We start from the raw sequence: 21,869 nt of genomic DNA, 5'->3' as shown, positions 1-21,869 counted from the left end.
CACTATTCTTTGTTAAATTAAAGTAATCATAAATTGCATATTTCTAACTTTGTTTTTTATTTGTAGTATCGTTATGATTACTAATTTTTAATACCATTCCAGCTTCTAAATTAACTTCCCTTTTCCATTTGCTTCCTTTCCCGGTAAAGTGTTGGGCTTCCACCTTCTCACCGAACAATACTTTTAAATCATCTTTTAAAGTACTGACAAAGAAGAGCCTTCCGGCATGTAGCGTTTTCGACCTTAGAGTCATTTAAGTAGAGTCGAAATTAATTATGTAAAAATGCATGTATTGTAAAAATTGTACAAAAAAATTTGCAAAAAAAATTATATGTAGATAAAATTTAAGTAAAAAAAAATTAATAAATAAATAATCTTTCTATAAACAAATTTTTTTAAAAAACTCAGTTTTACAAAACCTCGAATCAAATTTTTATTTTACATAATATTGTTGCGTGGACGTGAAGATGGGGCTTCCAGAATCGGAAAGAAAGACGCAGGCGGGTTATAGAAGTCGTTTATTCGTCTGCTATACACATGTAATAACTATTGGTCGATGAGTTAGGCGATCCTATTGGCGGTTACATACGGCGTATTCATTCGGCGATGACATTTTGGCGCGAACGAGAGATCAGGTGATTAGCGATCGAAAACCATCGGTCCACGAGCGCCACCCACCTAATCTCTACGTTACAATATTAAGAGGGCTGTACACCCGAAACCTTAATTTTGTTACCGTTCCTTTCTTCGATATATATATTGAGTGTATGTATATATTGAGTGAATGCGACAAAATATATCAATATATATATTGAGTGAATGCGACAAAATATATCAATATATATATTGAGTGAATGCGACAGTTGCGTTTCGACCACATAAAACGTGTTTTAAATTGACAAAATCGAGGTTTCGTATTCTACTATTTTCTCCTCCAAAACTGGACCAATTTTTAAAAAAAAATTCATCACTGGTATGAGAAAGATATTTTCTGTGCATCTATCAGCGTATTTTTTTTTAAATCGACCGTTAAATAACCACGCTAGACTCTTTTCGTGGGTGTAAAAAAGAGGCGATTTTATAGATGTTTGGCGGCTCCTAGCTCCTATAAAAAATAATTAATCAAAAAAATAAAACGATAGATGCACCCTAATGGTGGATATCCATAGCATATTAAAAAATAATTTCTCTAGTGCCATAATTGAGCTAGGGAGAAGTATAGTACGTTTGTATGGACAAGGCGCTGCTGTCCAGCCCTCTTAAGGCTCAAATGATATAAAATCGAAAATATATTTATTCACTTGTCATTCAAAATTGTTGGATAGAAATTATTTAGAGCAAATAAATTAAAAAAAAAAACGCATTTTTAAGGTGGACACTTTTTCATTGACTGTTACGGTAGCTATCACTTTAATATTTTTTTATAATAAATAAATTTAAATGAAAATACACATTTCTATTATCCAATATAACTTGATTTCTACTTTCACAAAATTAAAAAAAAAAAAATTATTAATATGATTTATATAAATGCTGATAAAATTAATAAGCAGCCGATTTAAGTTTGCACACAGGTGGCCGAACTCCTAGCCGCGGGCATGACCACAACTATTTATTTATCTTATCGTTAGGGTACATACATCTACACGTCCAACGAAAGAACCAGTACTACTGTAGCTGCATTTACAAATGGATATGTAGCATTTTTAAAGAACTGTTGGGCGTTAGATTTGATCAATAAATAATGTTTTAATGAATGCGATTAATAAATAATGTTCATGGAGGAAAAGTCAATATGGCAGAGTTAAATTGAAGGAAATGAGAAGAGAATTTTCAAGCCAATTTCGCTTACAAATGATATTTGTATTAAGGAAAAGTTCCTTTACAAAAATCGTAATTATTCCTCCCTTATTATTTTGGAAATAAACGTCGGTGAATGCTTCCCTGTGTACATACATACATTTAATCTGAATACAAAAAAATTCCAAAAATTTTACGAATTTTTTGGAATACAAGGGGATCAAAATTACCTGTTTCGACGTAAAGCATTTCTAATTTTTTGTGACTACCCTACTATGAATAATGATATGTGCACTAAGATTTCCTTTTGTAGTATATTTTTTTGAGCAAATGTCACATTTGTGTAGCTTTACCCCACTGTGAGTACCCATATGTGCACTAAGATGTTGTTTGGTATTAAATGTTTTTGAACAGAAGTCACATTTGTGTGGCTTAACCTCAGTATGAATACCCATATGTTCACTTAGAGTTCGTTTGCTAGTAAATGGTTTTGAACAAATGCCACATTTGTGTGGCTTTACCCCAGTATGATTAAACATATGAGCACTAAGATTTTGTTTAGTGGTAAATGTTTTTGGACAAATGTCACACTTGTGTGGCTTTATCCCAGTATGAATACCAATATGTGCACTGAAATTTTGTTTCGTAGTAAATATTTTGGAACAGATGTCACATTTGTGTGACTTTACCCCAGTGTGAATAACCATATGTGTACTAAGACTTTGTTTTCTATTAAATGTTTTTGAACAAATGTCACACTTGTGTGGCTTTACCCCAGTATGAATACCCATATGTTCACAAAGCGTTCGTTTCCTAGTAAATGTTTTTGAACAAATGTCACATTTGTGTGGCTTTACCCCAGTATGATTAACCATATGAGCACTAAGATTTTGTTTCGTAGTAAAAGTTTTTGGACAAATGTCACACTTGTGTGGCTTTATCCCAGTATGAATACCAATATGTGCACTGAGATTTTGTTTCGTAGTAAATATTTTTGAACAGTTGTCACATTTGTGTGACTTTACCCCAGTGTGAATAACCATATGTGCACTAAGACTTTGTTTTCTATTAAATGTTTTTGAACAAATTTCACACTTGTGTGGCTTTACCCCAGTATGAATACTCGTATGTGAACTGAGATGTTGTTTCGTAGTAAATGTTTTTGAACAGATGTCACATTTGTGTGGCTTTACCCCAGTATGAATACCCATATGGGCACTGAGATCTTTTTTCTTAGCAAATGTTTTTGAACAAATGTCACATTTGTGTGGCTTTATCCCAGTATGAATAACCATATGTGCACTAAGACATCGTTTCCTAGTAAATGTTTTTGAACAAATGTCACATTTGTGTGGCTTTGCCCCAGTATGAATAACCACATGTGCACTGAGGTTACATTTTCTAAGGAATGAATTTAAACAGATTTCACATTTGTATGGCTTTACCCCAGTATGAATACCCATGTGTATACGGAATCTAGATTTGAAACGGAATGATTTGAAACAAACTTCACATTTGTGTGACTTTGCCCCACTATGAACCCTCATGTGTACACCTAGATTATGTTTACTGTGAAAAGATTTTGAACAAATGTCACAATCAAGCAACATTCTTCGAGTATCCGAGTTTTTTATCACAAAATTTTTTTGATCACATAACAATTTGTCTTGGATATCTATTTTATGGTCCAATTCAGAATGTGAAGAGCACATCTTATCAAATGATTTTCGATATGGTAATTCTTCCGCTAGAATGTGTCTATTGGTATCTATCATTGCTGCCATATTATCTCTCGAAGTAATTTCTCTTCCAGGGGTCTAAAAAATAAACCGAACGTTATTCAATTTAACACGTGTAACTTTTTATAGTGTGATGTTATTTTACGTGTGAATTTATATTTTCGATCAACAGCGTATTTCGTTCAGAATACATCTAAAAACATGAATCCCATTTACGTACCTCGCCGTCGTCCGGTGAACTACAATTGTTGGGTGGCCATTCAGCGCCCAACTCATCTTCCCATATTAAATCTTCCAGCAAAACTTCCTCCGGCTTGACTTTCAAATACTTGTCTAATTCCACCCTCGACGTTGTGTCATTCTGAAAACAAGCGTTCCGAAAGCTGTCGAACAATTCCAGATTGTTGACACAAGAAAGGCATATCATATCTGGCAGATGGTCTCCTTTCCTAACCTGCAAATGTGAAAGGTATTGGGCGATTACGAGGAGTAGCGAATTATCAATGGCAATGGTTCAAGTGTAACGTGACTGACCCGCAGCTGACAGCAGGTCCAAATGCGTTGCACCAAACGCGGTGGATGAGGGTCGTCATGGATGGAGACGAAGGACCCTGCTGGAGCAGAGCAGAGACAGAGTCTGCACTCCATCGCTACTTCGGAGGGAGAAGCACAAACTCCTGGAGAGTGGATAGACGCTTCCGACCTTTGCTTCTGACTTCTGCTTTTCCTTTTGTTTCTCTAATCGACTCGACCAGCCACCCAACCATCAACGACCCGATACAATCAATAGTCAAACGTCAAAACAAATGGCTATACAGATGTGTGTGTGTAGTGCTGCCAACTTAAAATTGTCCCAACCATTACTAAGTGAAAAGCTTAATGCACTCTGGCAATAAATATTAGCCATGATTTTCACGAATGGCAACACCACATCCGTTTGACGTTTACCATCATCCACTTCGTATCTCATAGTGCGTTTGACCCCAGCAATTCCTGAACTATTTCCAGGATGCCGGTTAGATTCTCTCTCCAAAATTTATTATCATGCTTTATTTTCCATTTCGATTGCACAAAAGTATTTTCTCCGCTATTGAGTAAACGGCTAAAAAGGGCGTGACAGCAAGTGACATATGAATCATACTTATCGCACCGCTATTACAAATTTCACTAAAAATATATATTGACATTACTTAGGCGTACCACTCCACTTTGGCTGATCACCAACAGACCTTAGGTAACATGGCACTGTTACCGATCAAGACCCAGTTCCGCGGTCCAGCTCCTACAAACCCCAAAGACATGGACATAATAGACGAGGCTCTGTATTATTTCAAAGCCAACGTATTTTTCAGATTTTATGAGATAAAGGTAATTCCTTAAACCGTAAACAAATTTATTCATATGCACCGAAGCAATGTATTAATTTCATTTTTTTATATGCAGTCGGAATCGGATAGAGTATTAATCTATTTGACACTCTACATAACTGAATGCCTAAAACGTCTGCAAAGATGCGCCACAAAAGCTCAAGGAACTCAAGAATTATATTCTTTGGCAATTTCGAAGTTCAGCATCCCAGGTGAACCAGGATTTCCTCTAAACACTGTGTATGCAAAACCATCAAATTCTGGCGAATCCGGTAAGCACCGCTTCAAATCTAATCTCATACATTTGTATGAAATTAATGTTTTTTTTTTTTATGAAAACGTTTTTTTTAGATACAATGCGTCAATATTTCCAACAACTCAGACAAGAAACTGGTGTACGAGTATGCGAAAAAGTCAGTTGTACAAATTTAATTTAAAACACATACAAACTCATCTCATTGGTTTATTTATAATTTTATTCACATTATTTTCTTAGGTTTTCGCCACCGAAGATGGGAAACCCAGCAAATGGTGGTTGTGCTTTGCCAAAAGGAAATTCATGGATAAATCCCTATCAGGACCAGGCCAATAAACAATACATATTTCCATTATTTTTAAGTATAAATTATATATACAAAATGCTCGTCACTTAAAAATAACCTCAATCTTACTGTTAAACGATTCAATTTATTGCCAAAAGTCGCAACATTACTTTCCGTATTTGCGTTCCAGTGCATAATTTGAATGTGTATCACAAGTGAACAACCCAGTATGAATAATTAAATATTATATATTGACGATCTCTTGAATAGTATTGCTGTCGCCTGTGCATTATTATTATAATAAAAGCTTTTCATTTAATCGACTGTTTTTTTTACATTTGAACACAATTTTGCTATTAAATGTGGCAATAGAAATCTCGTATTCATGTAATTACATTGAATAGGAATTGTGGCAGGTTTGCAAATTGTGCCAAAACCGAAAATGCAATCTCGTATTGGAAATTATAAAATTCCACTACCTCTTGGGACCATTTTTCCTAGACATTATTCCTTTCTATCCATACTAAAGATGGTGTGGCGTTACTTAATTTATCATCACGGACACTGGTTGGATGTGTTCACATTTAAGTAATTGATGCATTATATAGACATGCGCCGTCGTAGTTGAAAGTGTCGTAAGTCCACTGTCTCTTAATTTCGAGAAATATCTCGCAATACTGGTAGCATGCGTTTATTCTGATTTTTTGCGATTCTGGACATATTTAATTAAAATAAGTGATGACAATTTGTGAATGTCAAACAGAAATAGCTTTTGGACCTGAAATTTGAACTTCCGCCACTTTCAAGTATAACGGCTTGCATCTATCTCGATGGCAATGCCCAATCAATATCCAAACTAAAACGCTATGAGTCTATACAGAGTTCAGCATTCTTGCAGTCTGTGCAGAATTGCAGATCGTTCACCTTCCGCGCAGGCTCTTAAAATTGCGTCTTTTATACAATTAAAATAGAGGATAAAGGTGATAATAAATAACAATAATCGATGTTCAATCAACTGTTTATTACAGTATAAAATATTCCCTCGATCATCCGAACCTTAACATAAATATATCTCAAAATTGTTTTAGAACTTCATTCTGTGGGGATATTGCGATGATCTGAGACCGAACATGGATTTGAAATACTGTTTCAGTACTTTACGGTCTGGGTTTTTCCTTATGACTTTTAATAATGCAAGATCTACTGTCTTTTGGTCAGCCTTGCGTTCTTCAGAAGCAGCATATTTCTGAAAACAAGATAAAAAAAAACATTATAAAATGTTCTAGTATTTAATTCACATACTATAATGAAATAAAGAGCAACATTTTACCTCTTTCTTAGCGGAAAAGATATCTTCACCTTCCTTCCGCTTTACTGAGCGTTTGGATGACTTCTTATTTTTCTTGAAATACAAGTCGTTAAGGTGCTCTGGTACTGTCACAGAGGAGATGTCTAATTTGGCAGAAGTACCAATAACATAACGCTGAGAAATTCGACGCAGAGGGCATCCATTGTACTAAAAAAAAACACTATTAGATATGTGAAATATTAAAAAAAAAAAAAATTATAATATAAATATACATACCCTGAATGGCCCAGATACGAGGAGAAGTCCAGAAGGTAAGACTTTAACGAGAACAACTCGCTTTCCCTTATGACGACCAGCTAAAAGGATAAGTATCCTTCCTGGTTCTAAGATTGAACGGGTATTCCTCACATGTTTAGAAAAGCACTTCTTGTAGCTGGTCTTGGGCATTCTAAAAAAACAAGATTGAAATATGAAAATACGATACAATATATACAGAATAATATAGTAATATCACGAAAGATACAGCTCAATAACAATAAAATATTAAAAAATAATACTAATATTTTTTTTCTAATTCTTTAACTGTATTCAAATGAAAAAATAATATCAAACGGACAATATCTCCAAAAATAAAATATCTTACTTATCCTGGGTGGGATAGAAAGCCTTGCGCTTCTTAAGGAAAACAACACGCGTGCCTCCATTCTTCTCACCACCGATTTTCTTAATGATGCTGACTCGCTTCTTAGGCTTGACAGTTTTAGGTGTCTTCTTGCCAATGAAACGGTACACAGCCTAAAATTGAACAACAAATTGAATAAATAAACGAGTTAGAAATCAACATATTAAAAATTTCAAGATCAGAATATCATAACTGGGCATATCAAGAAAGAAACAGAGTAGAATATTAAAGTTTAGCAGAGTCGTGATTTACAACCAACCCTCAGATTAAAGGTAAACAATACTAACAGCTAATTAACAACCCAACGTTATCAAACCCAGCATATTTTATCATACGACGAGACACATCAAAGAATAAAAGTAACAAATGGTAGGCTAAGTAGGCTCGCAGTCAATACAATCAGAATGGAAATGTTTGAATAACACATTTACAGCCGGTCTAAACCTGAGAAAAGGGCATTTTTATTGTATTGTACGGTAGGTATGAATCACAAGCATATGGGAAGATTAATGTAAGTGCTCGACTAGTGCTAACATGTTCTTAAAATAAAACCATTTAAGCCACGCAAATTAAAAATGAAAGGAGAATCAAACAACAATTACCTTCTTGTGGAACATTTTGGTTTTGGAAAAGCGAACGATTCCATTTCCAAGTTCAGAATTACGTTTCCTAGGACGCTTCTTCAGATCCCCCTTGGCAGTCTTGGGTTTAGCCGCGGCCGGCTTAGCGGCAACCTTCGTCGGTGTGGGCGCCATCTAAAAAGGGGTCAAAATCCACATTACAACACTACAAGAAAATCATCGACACGTGTCAATCCACTGACTTGACCAATGAGAAAGCTGAATATTGTTTATAGTAAAAAAAAAATACATTTTGAGGTTATGTTCACGAGAGCAATCTGCGGGATGCAAAACGCGGTGACAGGCCGCTTGAAGTGCGAGCGAGAGTGTAAATATGTGTGGCAAAGTACAATGAAGGGGAGTGCGCCCTCGGGGGCTCACGAGGGATGCACTTCAAAGGGGCTCCACGTCGGCCGGCCTGACAGGGGCCGACACGCTCGTCCCGGTCGCAGGCCGAGCTGGGGGCGCCGTTTTCTTCGAATATCAACTAGGTTCGTTGCACCGACCTATAGCGGGGGCGACCGAAGGGGGCGGAGCGCCCGCGGACTTGCGATGGCTAAGATATTTGCGGAAAACTCACCTCGCGGGGCAGTTGCTCCGGGCCTCACACAGAAAGAAACACACACGGCGCGAGCAGTGTCGCCACACGTAAATAATCGAATAGCGGTGCGTGTCACTTTTGTTCTTTTTATTTCGAAATTTCTAATTACGACATCTATAGCATCTATATACAATTCAATCAAGGTAAATTAAATCACCCTTGATCTTTGATCAATTCTTTCATGATTTTTTATAGCAAAATGGATGAAATTTTTTATGTAAAAATTTCGTAAAAATGCAGGTTTAACAATATAAGCAAAATATTATAAATACAGATTATGAAATAAACAACGGGCCAATGGCTCTATTTTTAACATTTGAAATGCAATGGTTGTTAACTCCAGAAGCAAAAAAGCATTAAAAGTATGATATATTAAAGGGTTTGGTTCAAACGATCGAAAAGCGCCAGACAGACTGAACCACAGATTAACTGGATGGCTGCTTTAAATGCAATTATCGACTTCACTTATGATAGATTGCACATCAGATGACGAGTAACCTTTCGATGTGCCCAGATGCAATTATTAAAATGGTAATTATTAAAATTGAGTTGGATCTCTCTGGCGAGTTTAATAAGGCAAAATTCGGAACTAAAGTATCAGAAGCATAGAACGTATACAGGGTAGGTATGTCGAGACTTCGGGTAGATTTCGCTTAGTGTAAGTGCGAGCAGTGCGCACGCATAAGGTATACATATAAGTTATCCCTGCGCTGCAAACGATTGCAAACCAAGCGCCCGCATGCTCATTTCACTGCATGCTCATTTCACTGCATGCTCATTTCATACTTTTGTCTCGGCTTTTGCCATTTTAAACTTGCCAGAAAGATCCAACTGAATTTTCAGAATTGCCAATCATCAATGTACATCGAAATGTTATCTGCGCAACCCCATGAATATCTCGTCTTTTGTAAATGCTGAAATCCAAACAGTTAAAATGCAATCGAAAAAGCATGCAGGCTGGTGGTTTGCAATCATTTGTAGCAAACCCATAAGTTATGAGTTCAAGTCACAGCCGAATACGCTGCTGGCGAGGTTTTGTGATTATTAAAAAAAAAACACATATTTACCGTCTCCTGTTACAATTTTCAGATTTTTCTAGCCAAATTATTATATCGAAATCGGTATTCTCCTCCTTAATTTCTTGCAAATCTGAGCTATCTTGAATTAGCATCTCGAATTTGTTGAATTTTATAAAAAAAACCTTAAGCTTCCTGCAAATTTTCTGTACATCAAAAATTTCTTAGTTGTCAATAGATGTCTGTATTTGTATTATATGTACTGTTATGACTGAAAAATTGATAGTACATTAATTCCTGTCATGGCACATATGTATATGGGTTTGCACCGCATCGTATTTTTTCATTTGAATACAGTTAAAGAATTAGAAAAAAATATCAGTATTATTTTTTAATGTTGTATTGTTATTGAGCTATATCTTTTGTAGTATAACTATATTAGTCTGTAGATATTGTATCGTATATTCATATTTTAATCTTGTTTTTTTTAGAATGCCCAAGACCAACTACAAGAAGTGCTTTTTTAAGCATGTGAGGAATACCTGTAAAAAGCATTTGAAAAACAAAGAACATAAATAAAAGCTTTGAAAAATCAATTACTAAAAAGAGCATTAAACTTTTTTTTAATTACTCCGTGAGTGTAAAATTCACTATTTAAGCCACTTCACCTTGGTGGTAACGTGCGAATTGATCGAATGATATTCTACTAATCAGGGAACCGAACCGAAAACCGGAATAACCGTTATTTTTGCCAGAACATAAACCAAAACCGAACCTATATCTTTTTTCGGTCCGGTATAATTAATATACATATATGTATAGACTTTGGGAATGATAGAATTAATGAAAAAAAAAAAACAGGAATGAATATTAAAAAGGAGGCGCCGGGAGCGCTGGGGGCACTGGGGCGTCGGAGGGGGCGCGGGCACCGAGGGCGCCAAGGGCGAAGGCCCCGGGGTATCAGAGGCATCGTGGGCGCTGAGGGCGAAGGCGTCGGGGCGTCGGCGATGCACAAAACGTAATTCATTATCACTTCGTAATTTGTAATTCGTGCTTTCTAATTCGTAAATTGTAATTAAATTTCTTTCCGAAACCAGTCGTTTCAATTTCTTTAACTTTATTTTTATTCGAGTTTCAATTCCTTTTCGAAACCACCCGTTGAAATCAACGGGCACAACACTAGTTAATTATGAAAGAGAATATGAAGCAAATATGCTACCTTCCATTGAGAACTGTTTCCCTCATCTCATCTGTTCACTTCATTCTTTCTCTCATCTCATCGAAAAAAATGTGTGGCACATACATACATATATACTTTACAATTAGCAATCAAAGACTCTATTAACGATTTATTTTTGTATGAATAATTTTGTTCAAAAATAGCTGAAAACAATATGGAGTACTATTTACCAGAACATGGATCGAAATTAATGTCATCATTGAGACATTACAGCCATTATTAAAAGAATCCACGATCAAATTGCAAAGACGTTGAGTGATTTGTATTCAATCAAAATTAAACTAAAAAACTTAAATAAAAAATGGATACACCAATACCTGCAAAAATTAACTTCTAGAATAAAACAAACTAATAGATTCTCTCTAAACCAGTGATACTCAAACTATGGTCCGCGGCCCATTACCGGTCCGTGACCCGGCGGTAGCCGGTCCGCGGAGAAAGACATAATTAAAAAACTGAAACAATAGCTTATGTCAGAACTATTTCAAAATATAGACCGGATAGCCGAGCTAGCTTATTTGACAGATATTTTTTGTATTTTGAATGACCTTAACTTATCCATGCAAGGAAGAATGTCATCTTGTTTCACAATGGCAGACAATACAGATGGGTTGAAACGAAACTAAAAACATGGAAGATTCATTCAGAAAGTATATAAATATTGTACTTCTTTGAATTCAATAAAATAAATTTTGCTACTTAGATTTTATTTTATTTTTATTTATTACCACATACATATGTACATAACATATATAACCTTTTTATTTTAAAATATGATGCTGGTCCGTGAGAATTACTGAAAAATATATACTGGTCCGCCAGCTGAAAAAGTTTGAGTAGCACTGCTCTAAACCTTTGTTGCACTTTTTTTTCCTAAAAGCATAGCCCGATGAGTAGTTGGTTAGCTTAGAGAAAGTCAATTAAGTATGAATAAAAAAAATGTATTTTGTCCGCATTTTAGCTGCATCAGAATCCACCCTCTATTCCGCATGCACCAGTGGCAAGATGCACAAGCTAGGAAATATTCTCCTTTGACATTTTAATTATGTATTATGTATGATTACAATAAGTTATAGCGAAAAGCCGTATAAAGAGAGGTATAGACGGTGTGGATGTATTTACATTAACTTGCTAATATTTAAATACAAGAGAACCGAAAACCGGAACTGAACCGATGTATTTTTTTTTACCGAACTGGAACGAAAAAAATAACGGTTCGGATCCCTGCTACTAATTACACATTTCACCGAATTTTAGCCGAGTTCCAAGCCAGTAGTAATATGTATTTAGTTATTTTTTGACGCGATATCTACAGATGGCGTAGTACCATAATTTTAAATCTTACTACCTTACCTTCAACTCCAGTGTACACCATATTGCGCTTGAGGGAAGGTTTTAATTAAAAGGATTTCCCACCTAATGGCGAATGAACTGAATTCAGGAAATGGAACAAATTATTTAATATTTTAGCTGTTTATTACCTTTTTCAAAGTGCAAACAAGATCTTTTCTTAGGCAAAAACCAAATGATCGCAATCAGATCAGAGAGCGGAGTAATAATCAGGAATAGAGAAGAGATCATAGACAGAGTTTATACGTTCTATGCAAAACTTTACGAGAACAACAACGGTCAATTTCCCGCTCCGGAATCGACACACGGCCAAAGGGTTCCTGCAGTATTGCCTAGCGAAGTAGAGGCCGCGCTAAAAACTGCAAAGAACGGTAAAACCCCAGGGGAAGATAATATTCCCATTGACTTACTAAAATGTGGCGGCCCCCCCTAATCAATATCTTAGCTAGGCTTTTCAGCAAATGCATCCAGAACCAAGCTATACCAGAAGGATGGAATAACGCAACTATCATTTTAATACACAAAAAAGGCGACAAAAGCGATATCAAGAACTACCGACCCATTAGTTTACTTTCAGCGGTCTACAAGCTCTTCACGAAGGTTATTACAGAAAGGCTGAAGAATATCCTCGACGAGAACCAACCTATAGAGCAGGCAGGGTTTAGGGCAAATTTCAGCACAATGGACCACCTCCAAGTAGTTGGCGAACTAATCGAGCGCGCCAACGAATATCAACGGCCATTGTGCCTAGGTTTCGTCGATTATGAGAAAGCCTTCGATACAGTTAGTCATAATGCAGTACTTAACGCTCTACAAACACAGGGAGTGCCGGAACCCTATGTGGGACTGTTAGCTGCAATATATAAGAATGCCACAGCTTCGGTTAAAATTTTTTCAGGTACAGATAGATTTAGCATAGGAAAAGGAGTAAGACAAGGAGATACAATCTCGCCCAAGTTATTCAATGCGGTGCTTGAGGGAGTTTTCAGGAACTTGGATTGGGATACAGCCGGAGTAAGCATCAATGGTCGCTTTTTGAGTCACCTTCGGTTCGCAGACGATATAGTTTTAGTAGCTCGTGATTCAGCTGACCTACTGATCAGACTAACACAGCTGGACAGGGAAAGTAGAAAAGTAGGATTAAAAATTAACGTAGATAAGACTAAATTAATGTTCAATAGATATTGCATGCCTGATAGCATCCCCTTAGATGATAAACCAGTAGAAGTAGTAAATAATTATTTATATTTAGGTCAAATAATTGACATGTCTGGTAGTAAAAATGAAGATATAAAGAGACGTATGAAATTAGGATGGAGTGCATTTGGACGGATGAATGCTGTTTTTAAATCAAAAATTCCACTCTGCCTGAAGAAAAGGATCTTTGATCAATGCGTTTTGCCAGTGATGACGTATGGATGTGAAACTTGGACACTGAACGCCAAGATGCTAAATAAAATCCAATGCACTCAAAGAAGTATGGAACGCTGTATGCTTGGCATAACGAGGAAAGACAGAAAGCGGAACACGTGGGTGAGAAATATGACAAGGGTAGTGGACATAGTGGATAGAGTGAAGAGATTGAAATGGCAATGGGCGGGTCACGTAGCTAGGAGGATGGACGAAAGGTGGACAAAAGAAGTGCTTGAATGGTACCCGAGAGAAGGCAAAAGAGTAAAAGGAAGACCGCAAGGAAGATGGGTGAACGAAATTAGGAAAATGTGCGGAATGAGATGGATGAGTGTTGCGCAAAACAGAGACGAGTGGAAGCGTGTTGGAGAGGCCTTCATCCAGCAGTGGATGGCGAATGGCTGTAAATGATGATGATGATGATTACCTTTTTCAACTATATTGTATAGCAGCCCTGGGCAAACTCCGGCCTGCAAGCAATTCGTGTCAAAAATCATAAAAAAATTGTAGTAAATCTCACAAAAATTATTAAAATAAATAAAACTGTACTTACATATGTTATATTAGAAATTCTTAACTTTTATGCAAAGCGTATAAAGAACTAAAGAGGTCTGTGGCGCATATCTCGTGTACGAAAATTTGTTACTGAGCTAAATAAATTAGATGCTGCAAAATACGTAAATATAGAATTAGATGCCAATAAATTGTATGATGATATATCTGCCTTCTTAAAAATTTAATTCCTTCCATCAAATCGCTTGATTTGCCTCCCGAAAAAAAAATGGATAAAAACATTTTCCTACAATGTTTTCACTGAATATTATTATTTCATATAATTTTGAAATGTGATTTTTTTATTAATAATAATTTATATAAATAAATAATATTTTTGTGATAATCTCCGGCTGAGACATGAGTCTGATGTGGCAACCCTAAACCTATGTCAATACACGTACTAAATCCTGGGTGCCATTGTATAGACTATGCGTGCTAGAATTTTTTACATGTGCAAAAACTATCTAAAAATAAACACGTGCCACGTGCCAATCTGTGTGTTCGCGCCTTATGAGGGCTGTACACCCGAAACCTTAATTTTGTTGCCGTTCCTTTCTTCGATATATATATTGAGTGAATGCGACAGTTGCGCTTCGACCAGATAATACGTATTTTAAATCGACAAAATCGAGGTTTCGTATTCTCCAATTTTCTCCGAAAAAAAATTCATCATCGGTATGAGAAAGATATTTTCTATGCACCTGTGCGCGCATTTTTTTTTAAATCGACCGTTAAATAGGCACACTGGACTCTTTTCGTGGGTGTAAAAAATAGGCGATTTTATAGATGTTTGGCGGCTCCTAGCTCCTATAAAAAATAATTAATCAAAAAAATAAAAGCACAGATGCATGCCAATGGTAGATATCCATAGCGCATTAAAACATAATGTCTCTAGTGCCATAATTGAGGAAGGGAGAGGTGTAATACGTTTGTATGGACAAGGCGCTGGTGTTCAGCCCTCTAAAGACTTTATACTAAGGTAAATAAAAAGCATTCTATTGACCAATGACCTCTTCTATTACCTCCTAAAATATTTGTATCGATCTTTAGCACACCTTGTATTCATATATGTACATATGTATGTACGTATATATATATTTATACGTATATATATATGTCCATACTTTCCGTACTAATTTGATCGCCTACATACATATTTGGATATTTCAACGTATCAACTGAAAATCATTTTGAATTTTTACGTTAATACTCGTAATTCGAGCTGACAACCATCGAAAAAAAAAATTGATAGAATTATCATGCGATAGATAGCTCACTAAAACAAAAGATTCAAAATGAAACACTAACTAAATTTTGGATGAATCTTAGTGGAGAGTATGAATCTCTGTATTGCAAAGCAATGCAAGTGCTCCTACCGTTTGTAACGTCTTATTTATGCGAAACGGGCTTAGGATTTAGGATTAGGGGCGTAGGATTTATCGCGGGGGCCGCGAAAATATTCAGTAGAAAGTACAAATATTCATTTATGAATATTTTTCCACATTACATATTTAGGGAATGTATATATTTAAATCTGTTAAATTATAACACATTATATGAAAACATATTTATTTTTCCGTGAGTGAATTTGTGAATTCATTCACGGAGATAAAATTGCAAAACCGCTAAAGTCAATTCATTGCTCAAATAATACAATCAAAAGAAGAATTGAATGCATGGCAGATAATATTAAAAGTCAATTAATATTTCGGATTAAACAAAGCAAATTCTTTGCAATATAGCTCGATGAAACTACTGATATTACAAATTGCGCACAGTTAATGGTTTTTGTAAGATATCAATCTGAATTTCAACTATTTGATGATTTTCTCTTCTGTCGGGAACTTTCATCAACAACAAAAGGAATAGATGTATTTAAGAAAAAAATCTATTTAAGAAAGTAGATGAGTTCTTTTCCGAGAATGAAATTGAATGGTCAAAATGTGGGTCTGTAAAATGGGTGGGGGGGGGGGGGGTAAAATACAATAAAAAAATAAATAAAATAAAATAAAAACGGTGGGGGGGTAAAATCTTTCAGATTTAGGGGGTCGTGACATGAAAGTAATTGGGAAGCACTGCCCTAGTGCACGTTCTAAAATATTGGTAAAACGGCGAGCACCACCTTTTTATTTTTCAAAGCAAATTTATAGTTGGACACAGGTAATAAATAATACACAAAAAAATAATTTAAAAATATATAAATTATTGTTTATATTCTTATGTAAAATTGATATACGTTATGGTTGCATCATACAGAATTTATATCGTTGACCAAACCGCGCAAAATTAAAGCGATTATTTTATTGGCCACTAATCTACCCAAATGTAACAAGAAACAAACGTAGCATTCATAGATCTATAGTATTTCATTTATCCTTAAATCCATACTATTTTCTAAAATTAACATTATAATTTAGGGTAAGTGCCCCCCCAAATGACGTCCCTGTCATTTAGTGTAATGCACTTTATTAAAAACAATTTTAGAAACCAGCTGACAAACCAGCGCAAACTTAGAAACAGCAATGAATGCGACTTGCATTGGAGGAAATAAGTATTGAGCAATTTCCATTTGTATTATTATTAAATAAATAGATACCAAAATGTTAAAATTTCTTTCATTTTAATTCATTCAGACTCCTTGCATATTCTTGCTGATACATTACCACTTGACCTAATTGTGCAAGTGAGGCTGAACGCTTCCGTTTTGGGAGTTTTATTTCGTGTTCCCAATCAGTAACAGTGTCGTGATCCTCGATTTTGGAGAAATCTAAAATCTAATCCTCTTAGGATGTTCATGTATGTATGTACATATGTGTAGTAAGACATTATGAGAGTTAACATTCATTTATAAAATTCACATTGTTTTTCAGGTGAATGTTTTTATCATTATCAAAACTAGAAATATATAGGTAAAATAAATTAATTTGAATTTCTAAAAAATGATTCCAAAAAAACATTTTAATGAGATAAAAAAATGTCTCATATTTATTGAATTGGTTTTATTTATTATATTTACACATGGGTAATTGGTATTTAATAAATGCAAACTTTTAAAATTTGCAAACAGTTTCCTAATGTTGCGAAGATCATAAAGGTTGGATCAGTAGGTGGAATATTTTGAAATAATAACATGTTATACATGAGAGTTATTTATTAAAAATATAAAATCGCACATACATATTTGTTATACATACAACTGTGACTTTCATGAATGTCATTAAAACTTAATCGAACAATGTTATGGTATAATAGAAATAAAAAAAAATCTAAGTAATGATGTATAAAACAATGGTAATATGTATGTATATACATATTCATATTACATACATTGTAATTTTTGGCACTTACAATGACTTGTTCTTACAAATTATATATACATATAAGTAACTTATCAAATAAAATATAACATTTAGTACATCAAGGACTATTTGTTTATGATTTATAATAATATGTATCTGTTTGTTTGTATACAAATTGGAGAAATTACATTTGAGAATTCATTTTATATCTCGATATAGGTTTTGGATTTAATTGGAGTTAATTTGCAGTTAATTAGATTACATTTTTTAATATTTATAAAAATAAAATGCAAATCATGACAATATGTACATATATCAAAATTAACCAATAAAAAGTGAGGTCCTTGAAATACATATGTATGTATGTAGATACCAAACGAATCTTTAGAATCCAGGGGTGCTACGATTATTAAGCAATGAACATCCAGCTGAAAAAATACACGAACATCTTAATATAAAACAGTTTAACTAACGACAAGTAAACAGAAAAGCTTTTGTAACATTTATATATACCTGAAAGTGGGGTATCTCTTGGATCTACCCAATCAACAGCGACTTTGTTGTTCCAAAGATATTTACACCTTGTCACAAGGATTCTCCTAGCCTTAGCGGCAGCAGAATGAGTATCAAACTCCACAATGGCTACTATTCCCACTGTGTTCCGATGAAGTTTAATGTTTTGGAAACCAGACACCTGCGATTCCAAAACTCTGGCCACGTCGAGCCATGTGGAATCAAAAGGCAGCCCACATATCTCCAGCTCGCGATTGTCTACAGAGAGGGTCACACCCAGATGGACGCCTGGTCTTATCGCAAATTTGTTCAGGAGTGCTACGGCAAATGCGGCAACTTCTGGCGATTCATAAAGTGCAAACGCGAACCCTCGATTTCGATCCGATAAGTCCATCTTGATCCGGAGCGTGTATAGAGGACCGGCCAAAGTCAACACCGGCACCAGCTCATCTTCGTAACAATCTAGGGGAATTTTTCCAATAAATACTTCACTGCCTCGCGGTGGCGTAAAACCACGCCAATTCGGCGATGGACCGAAAATTCGCTCGCCATTTGTCTGCTTCAGAGGGCAACCGGTCGCTTCTTGTAATTCTTCCAGTTTACGTGACAAGATCTTTTTTGAATCCATTTTCTCGCAAGCGTACATATCTACAACACAAAATGTACATTAAATTTTTTTTTTCAAATTTCAAACTTGACAAATGTATAATATGTATGTATTATAAAAATCAGAACAATTGTGAACAGTATAATAGTTTAACGAATGGATTATACACCAGCAACACATCTCAGCGGTTAACTGAGGGGCCACGGGTTCGAGCCCTGACCCAGTTGTGCTACCGGCCAAACCTTGTATATATGAGCTCCAGGTCAGTCGTTTCTTATCGGTTTGCCAATTTATCTGATTTCATTATTGAAACGGTTCCTTGGCCACCTTACCATATTTGCCACCATTTTTTGAATTTAATTTTAAATTTATAATAATATTATATAGTACATATGTACAAAGGGGTGCACCTCACGGGATCGAATTAGAAATGCACGAAAAACCAAATATCGGAAGGCAAAGATCGAAAATCGAAAGATCGTAAGTCGAAAGATCAAAAAAAAGGGGTGCATGGTAAACGGTAATAATATTATATGGTACATATGTACATAGTTGGCCATATGTGTCGACTTGGGGCAATTCTATGTTAAAAATAATAATATATATATATATATATATATATATATATATATATATATATATATATATATATATATATATATATATATTATATATATATATACATATATATATATATATATATATATATATATATATATATATATATATATATATATATATATATATATATATATATATTATATATATATATATATATATATATATATATATATATATATATATATATATATATATATATATATATATATGTATACATTATATATTTTTAATAATACTGACCATCTTTTGTGCCCTCTATGGTACTTCTGTTCAATATAATAAATAATAGCAATGTACATATTTACCGCTAATTGGCAGTAATGAATTATTTTAATCTATTAATCTATATTATTTGGATTTATTATGTTTATAACATAATAAATCAAAATAATAAATAGTTATAAATAAACTATCAAAACAAAACATAATTTTTTTTCCTGAAACGCACGTAAATTTTGACTGATTACAAGAGAAAATCCACTAATAATGAAAATACTGACGGTAGGTAGTACAAGTAAATATACTAGTAGGAATATAGGCGACAGAAAACAAGGAAGTAGAAATATCAAAACATGAAAATACGATTCATCCTAATTATATCAATGAGATTCACAAGTGCTATTATAGATGGCTTGCGAAGACCAATAAATATACTTGCTCTGTATAAAAGTTTTGGCTGTAGATAGTATGAGACCAAGTAAATTAAAACGGCACCTTGGAACTATGTATTCTGAATACCTTGGTAAATCCATTTAATTTTCGAAGAAAATTAGATCAGTTTAATAAACAGAAGCGAACGTTCAAGTTAATAGTTTATGTGTAAATGTAAATGTAAAATTGTATAAAACCACATACAATATGAAAATAGGGAAGTCCGAATGAAAGAGTAGATCAATTATGTGAGAATTAGTTGGGTTAGTTTAGATTTGCCAGCAGCTATTGATATGTTGGGCGCTTGCTGATAATACAGTTGGAAGAATTTTATTGTTCTGTCAATTATAGTTGTATTGTGCTTCTATTTTATGAAGTAAAGAAGTAGAGGGTGGGGAGCACCAAGATTACATTTGTGCTACAAGTGAGGCCTAGTGGCAATAAGTTTGGAAACCACTGACTTGACAGAGTACGAAAATATCAAATCTACATTAATATATAACTCGATTAATTAAGCCGAATCGTACACATTATTAAGGTGGCCACCGACTTGTAACGACTTGTAAAAAATACTGGCCATTTACAAAAATATCAATATTCCCTTTTTAATTGAATTTGAATTTATATTTTGTGCGTATTAAATAGGAAAACGGTAATTTTGATGTTCTACCTGAATTTTGATCCGATTTCAAACGAAGTACGAAGAAGCAGAGGACCGCACACTCCAAAAGACAGATCGACTCTGATCGGTGATCAGTGATCAGCCTACCCAAGAAGCCCCCCCATACTTTTCCCACCAGCGTTGACCAGTTTCCTTATCCCCTTTGAACAAACCGAAAATGCAGGGTCTTTATTGCTTTGTTTTTTTATTGCTTTGTTTGTGCAACGCGACAAGTTGACCGACAATGTTACCTTCGTTCAAGGCCAGAGTGGTTGAAACTGTGTCGGTGGTCTAAGTGGGTTAAAGCTTCTGAGATCGTATTGTTGTTGTTTGCACTCGTACTGACTCTAATGTCGGTATTTTTTTCGTTGGATGCAAAGTATGTAATCATAGCTTTAATAATTTTGATGTAAACAGAAAAAAATCACAATTGGAATATAGGAAAAAAAATTTATTGCGATTTATAAAATTTTTGCTAGTTCAATTGTACTAGTAGCTATTATCAGAGTGATTTAAGACGCTCGTCAATTAAAGTAGATCTACATATACACAGATTTGGTATATTTAATTCTAGAAAAAGTTTTTTCGCATATATACATATGTACATATGTACATACTTCCAAATACAGAAAATAGCCCTTGATGTAAATTTTCAAATTCTATTAGTGGAAGATTTTTATAAATATCCGATAATGGCAATTTTTCTTTAAAAACATCGTTACAATGCGAATTAATTATTTCCATCTGCATTTCGGGTGATAAAGTTTCAATTTCGCCGTTGAATGAACTTTGAAAAAAAATATCAAAATCAAAAAAATCTATGTACGTTTAAACTTGCTTTTCAAGCTCGCTCGAAGCTTCAACTGCAAATTGAATGGGACGACTGTGTTTGCTGGCTAAAATTTTTTTCTAAGTCAAAATGAGCAAAACAATTGTTTTTTAGCTGAGACTCAAATTCTAAATGATTTTATATGATTGTACATACATATCAGGAAGACACTGGTTTTCTCCTTGCAGTCTTAAATTAAGATCATTCATATATGTTTATTTACATATGCGAAAAATGCCAACTTCCGAACCCACTCACCATTTACCAGTTCAGCTAGTAATTTAAAAAAAAATAGTTCAATTTCCACTCGAAGTTCAAAGAATCACAACAAAGCTTCTTCGCAGCTTAACCAGCGAACTGAATTATGATATGGTAAATCTGTTGTCCCAAACTCGCGGTGATTCAATGCTCGATAATCGGATAAAGTTAACGGTGGATATGAATGGATTCAATACTA

At 34.6% G+C, this 21,869-nt stretch overlaps 4 protein-coding genes across 6 annotated transcripts in view; 1 reads left to right on the top strand and 3 right to left on the bottom strand.

Moving 5' to 3' along the window:
- Positions 1-21,869, bottom strand: part of LOC143920042 (uncharacterized) — a 366,222-nt gene that overhangs the window by 20,202 nt on the left and 324,151 nt on the right. The gene's annotated exons all lie outside the window — the stretch shown is intronic.
- Positions 504-4,383, bottom strand: LOC143919812 (uncharacterized). Of its 2 annotated transcripts, XM_077442351.1 has the most exons (4): positions 4,074-4,383; positions 3,760-3,993; positions 3,356-3,617; positions 2,642-3,186 (listed from the first exon to the last, which is right to left on the bottom strand). In XM_077442351.1, exons 1-4 carry the CDS (start codon positions 4,185-4,187, stop codon positions 3,074-3,076), a joined length of 723 nt encoding a protein of 240 aa, XP_077298477.1. In that variant the 5' UTR covers positions 4,188-4,383; the 3' UTR covers positions 2,642-3,073. The 2 variants fall into 2 exon arrangements, with proteins under 2 accessions (XP_077298476.1, XP_077298477.1); XM_077442350.1 differs by having other exon boundaries at positions 504-3,617.
- LOC143920045 (actin-related protein 2/3 complex subunit 3-like) lies at positions 4,418-6,457 on the top strand. Its single transcript, XM_077442733.1, has 5 exons — positions 4,418-4,554; positions 4,734-4,907; positions 4,983-5,178; positions 5,258-5,319; positions 5,403-6,457. Exons 1-5 carry the CDS (start codon positions 4,549-4,551, stop codon positions 5,496-5,498), a joined length of 534 nt encoding a protein of 177 aa, XP_077298859.1. The 5' UTR covers positions 4,418-4,548; the 3' UTR covers positions 5,499-6,457.
- RpL6 (ribosomal protein L6) lies at positions 5,727-8,800 on the bottom strand. 2 transcript variants are annotated; one of them, XM_077442725.1, is made up of 6 exons: positions 8,640-8,800; positions 8,042-8,194; positions 7,401-7,552; positions 7,034-7,205; positions 6,779-6,964; positions 5,727-6,694 (listed from the first exon to the last, which is right to left on the bottom strand). In XM_077442725.1, exons 2-6 carry the CDS (start codon positions 8,192-8,194, stop codon positions 6,533-6,535), a joined length of 825 nt encoding a protein of 274 aa, XP_077298851.1. In that variant the 5' UTR covers positions 8,640-8,800; the 3' UTR covers positions 5,727-6,532. The 2 variants fall into 2 exon arrangements, with proteins under 2 accessions (XP_077298851.1, XP_077298852.1); XM_077442726.1 differs by having other exon boundaries at positions 8,310-8,724.

This window comes from Arctopsyche grandis, chromosome 12 (assembly GCF_051622035.1).
Source record: "Arctopsyche grandis isolate Sample6627 chromosome 12, ASM5162203v2, whole genome shotgun sequence".
Classification (NCBI taxonomy): Eukaryota; Metazoa; Arthropoda; class Insecta; order Trichoptera; family Hydropsychidae; genus Arctopsyche; species Arctopsyche grandis.
This window is presented reverse-complemented; position numbering and strand designations above follow the sequence as displayed.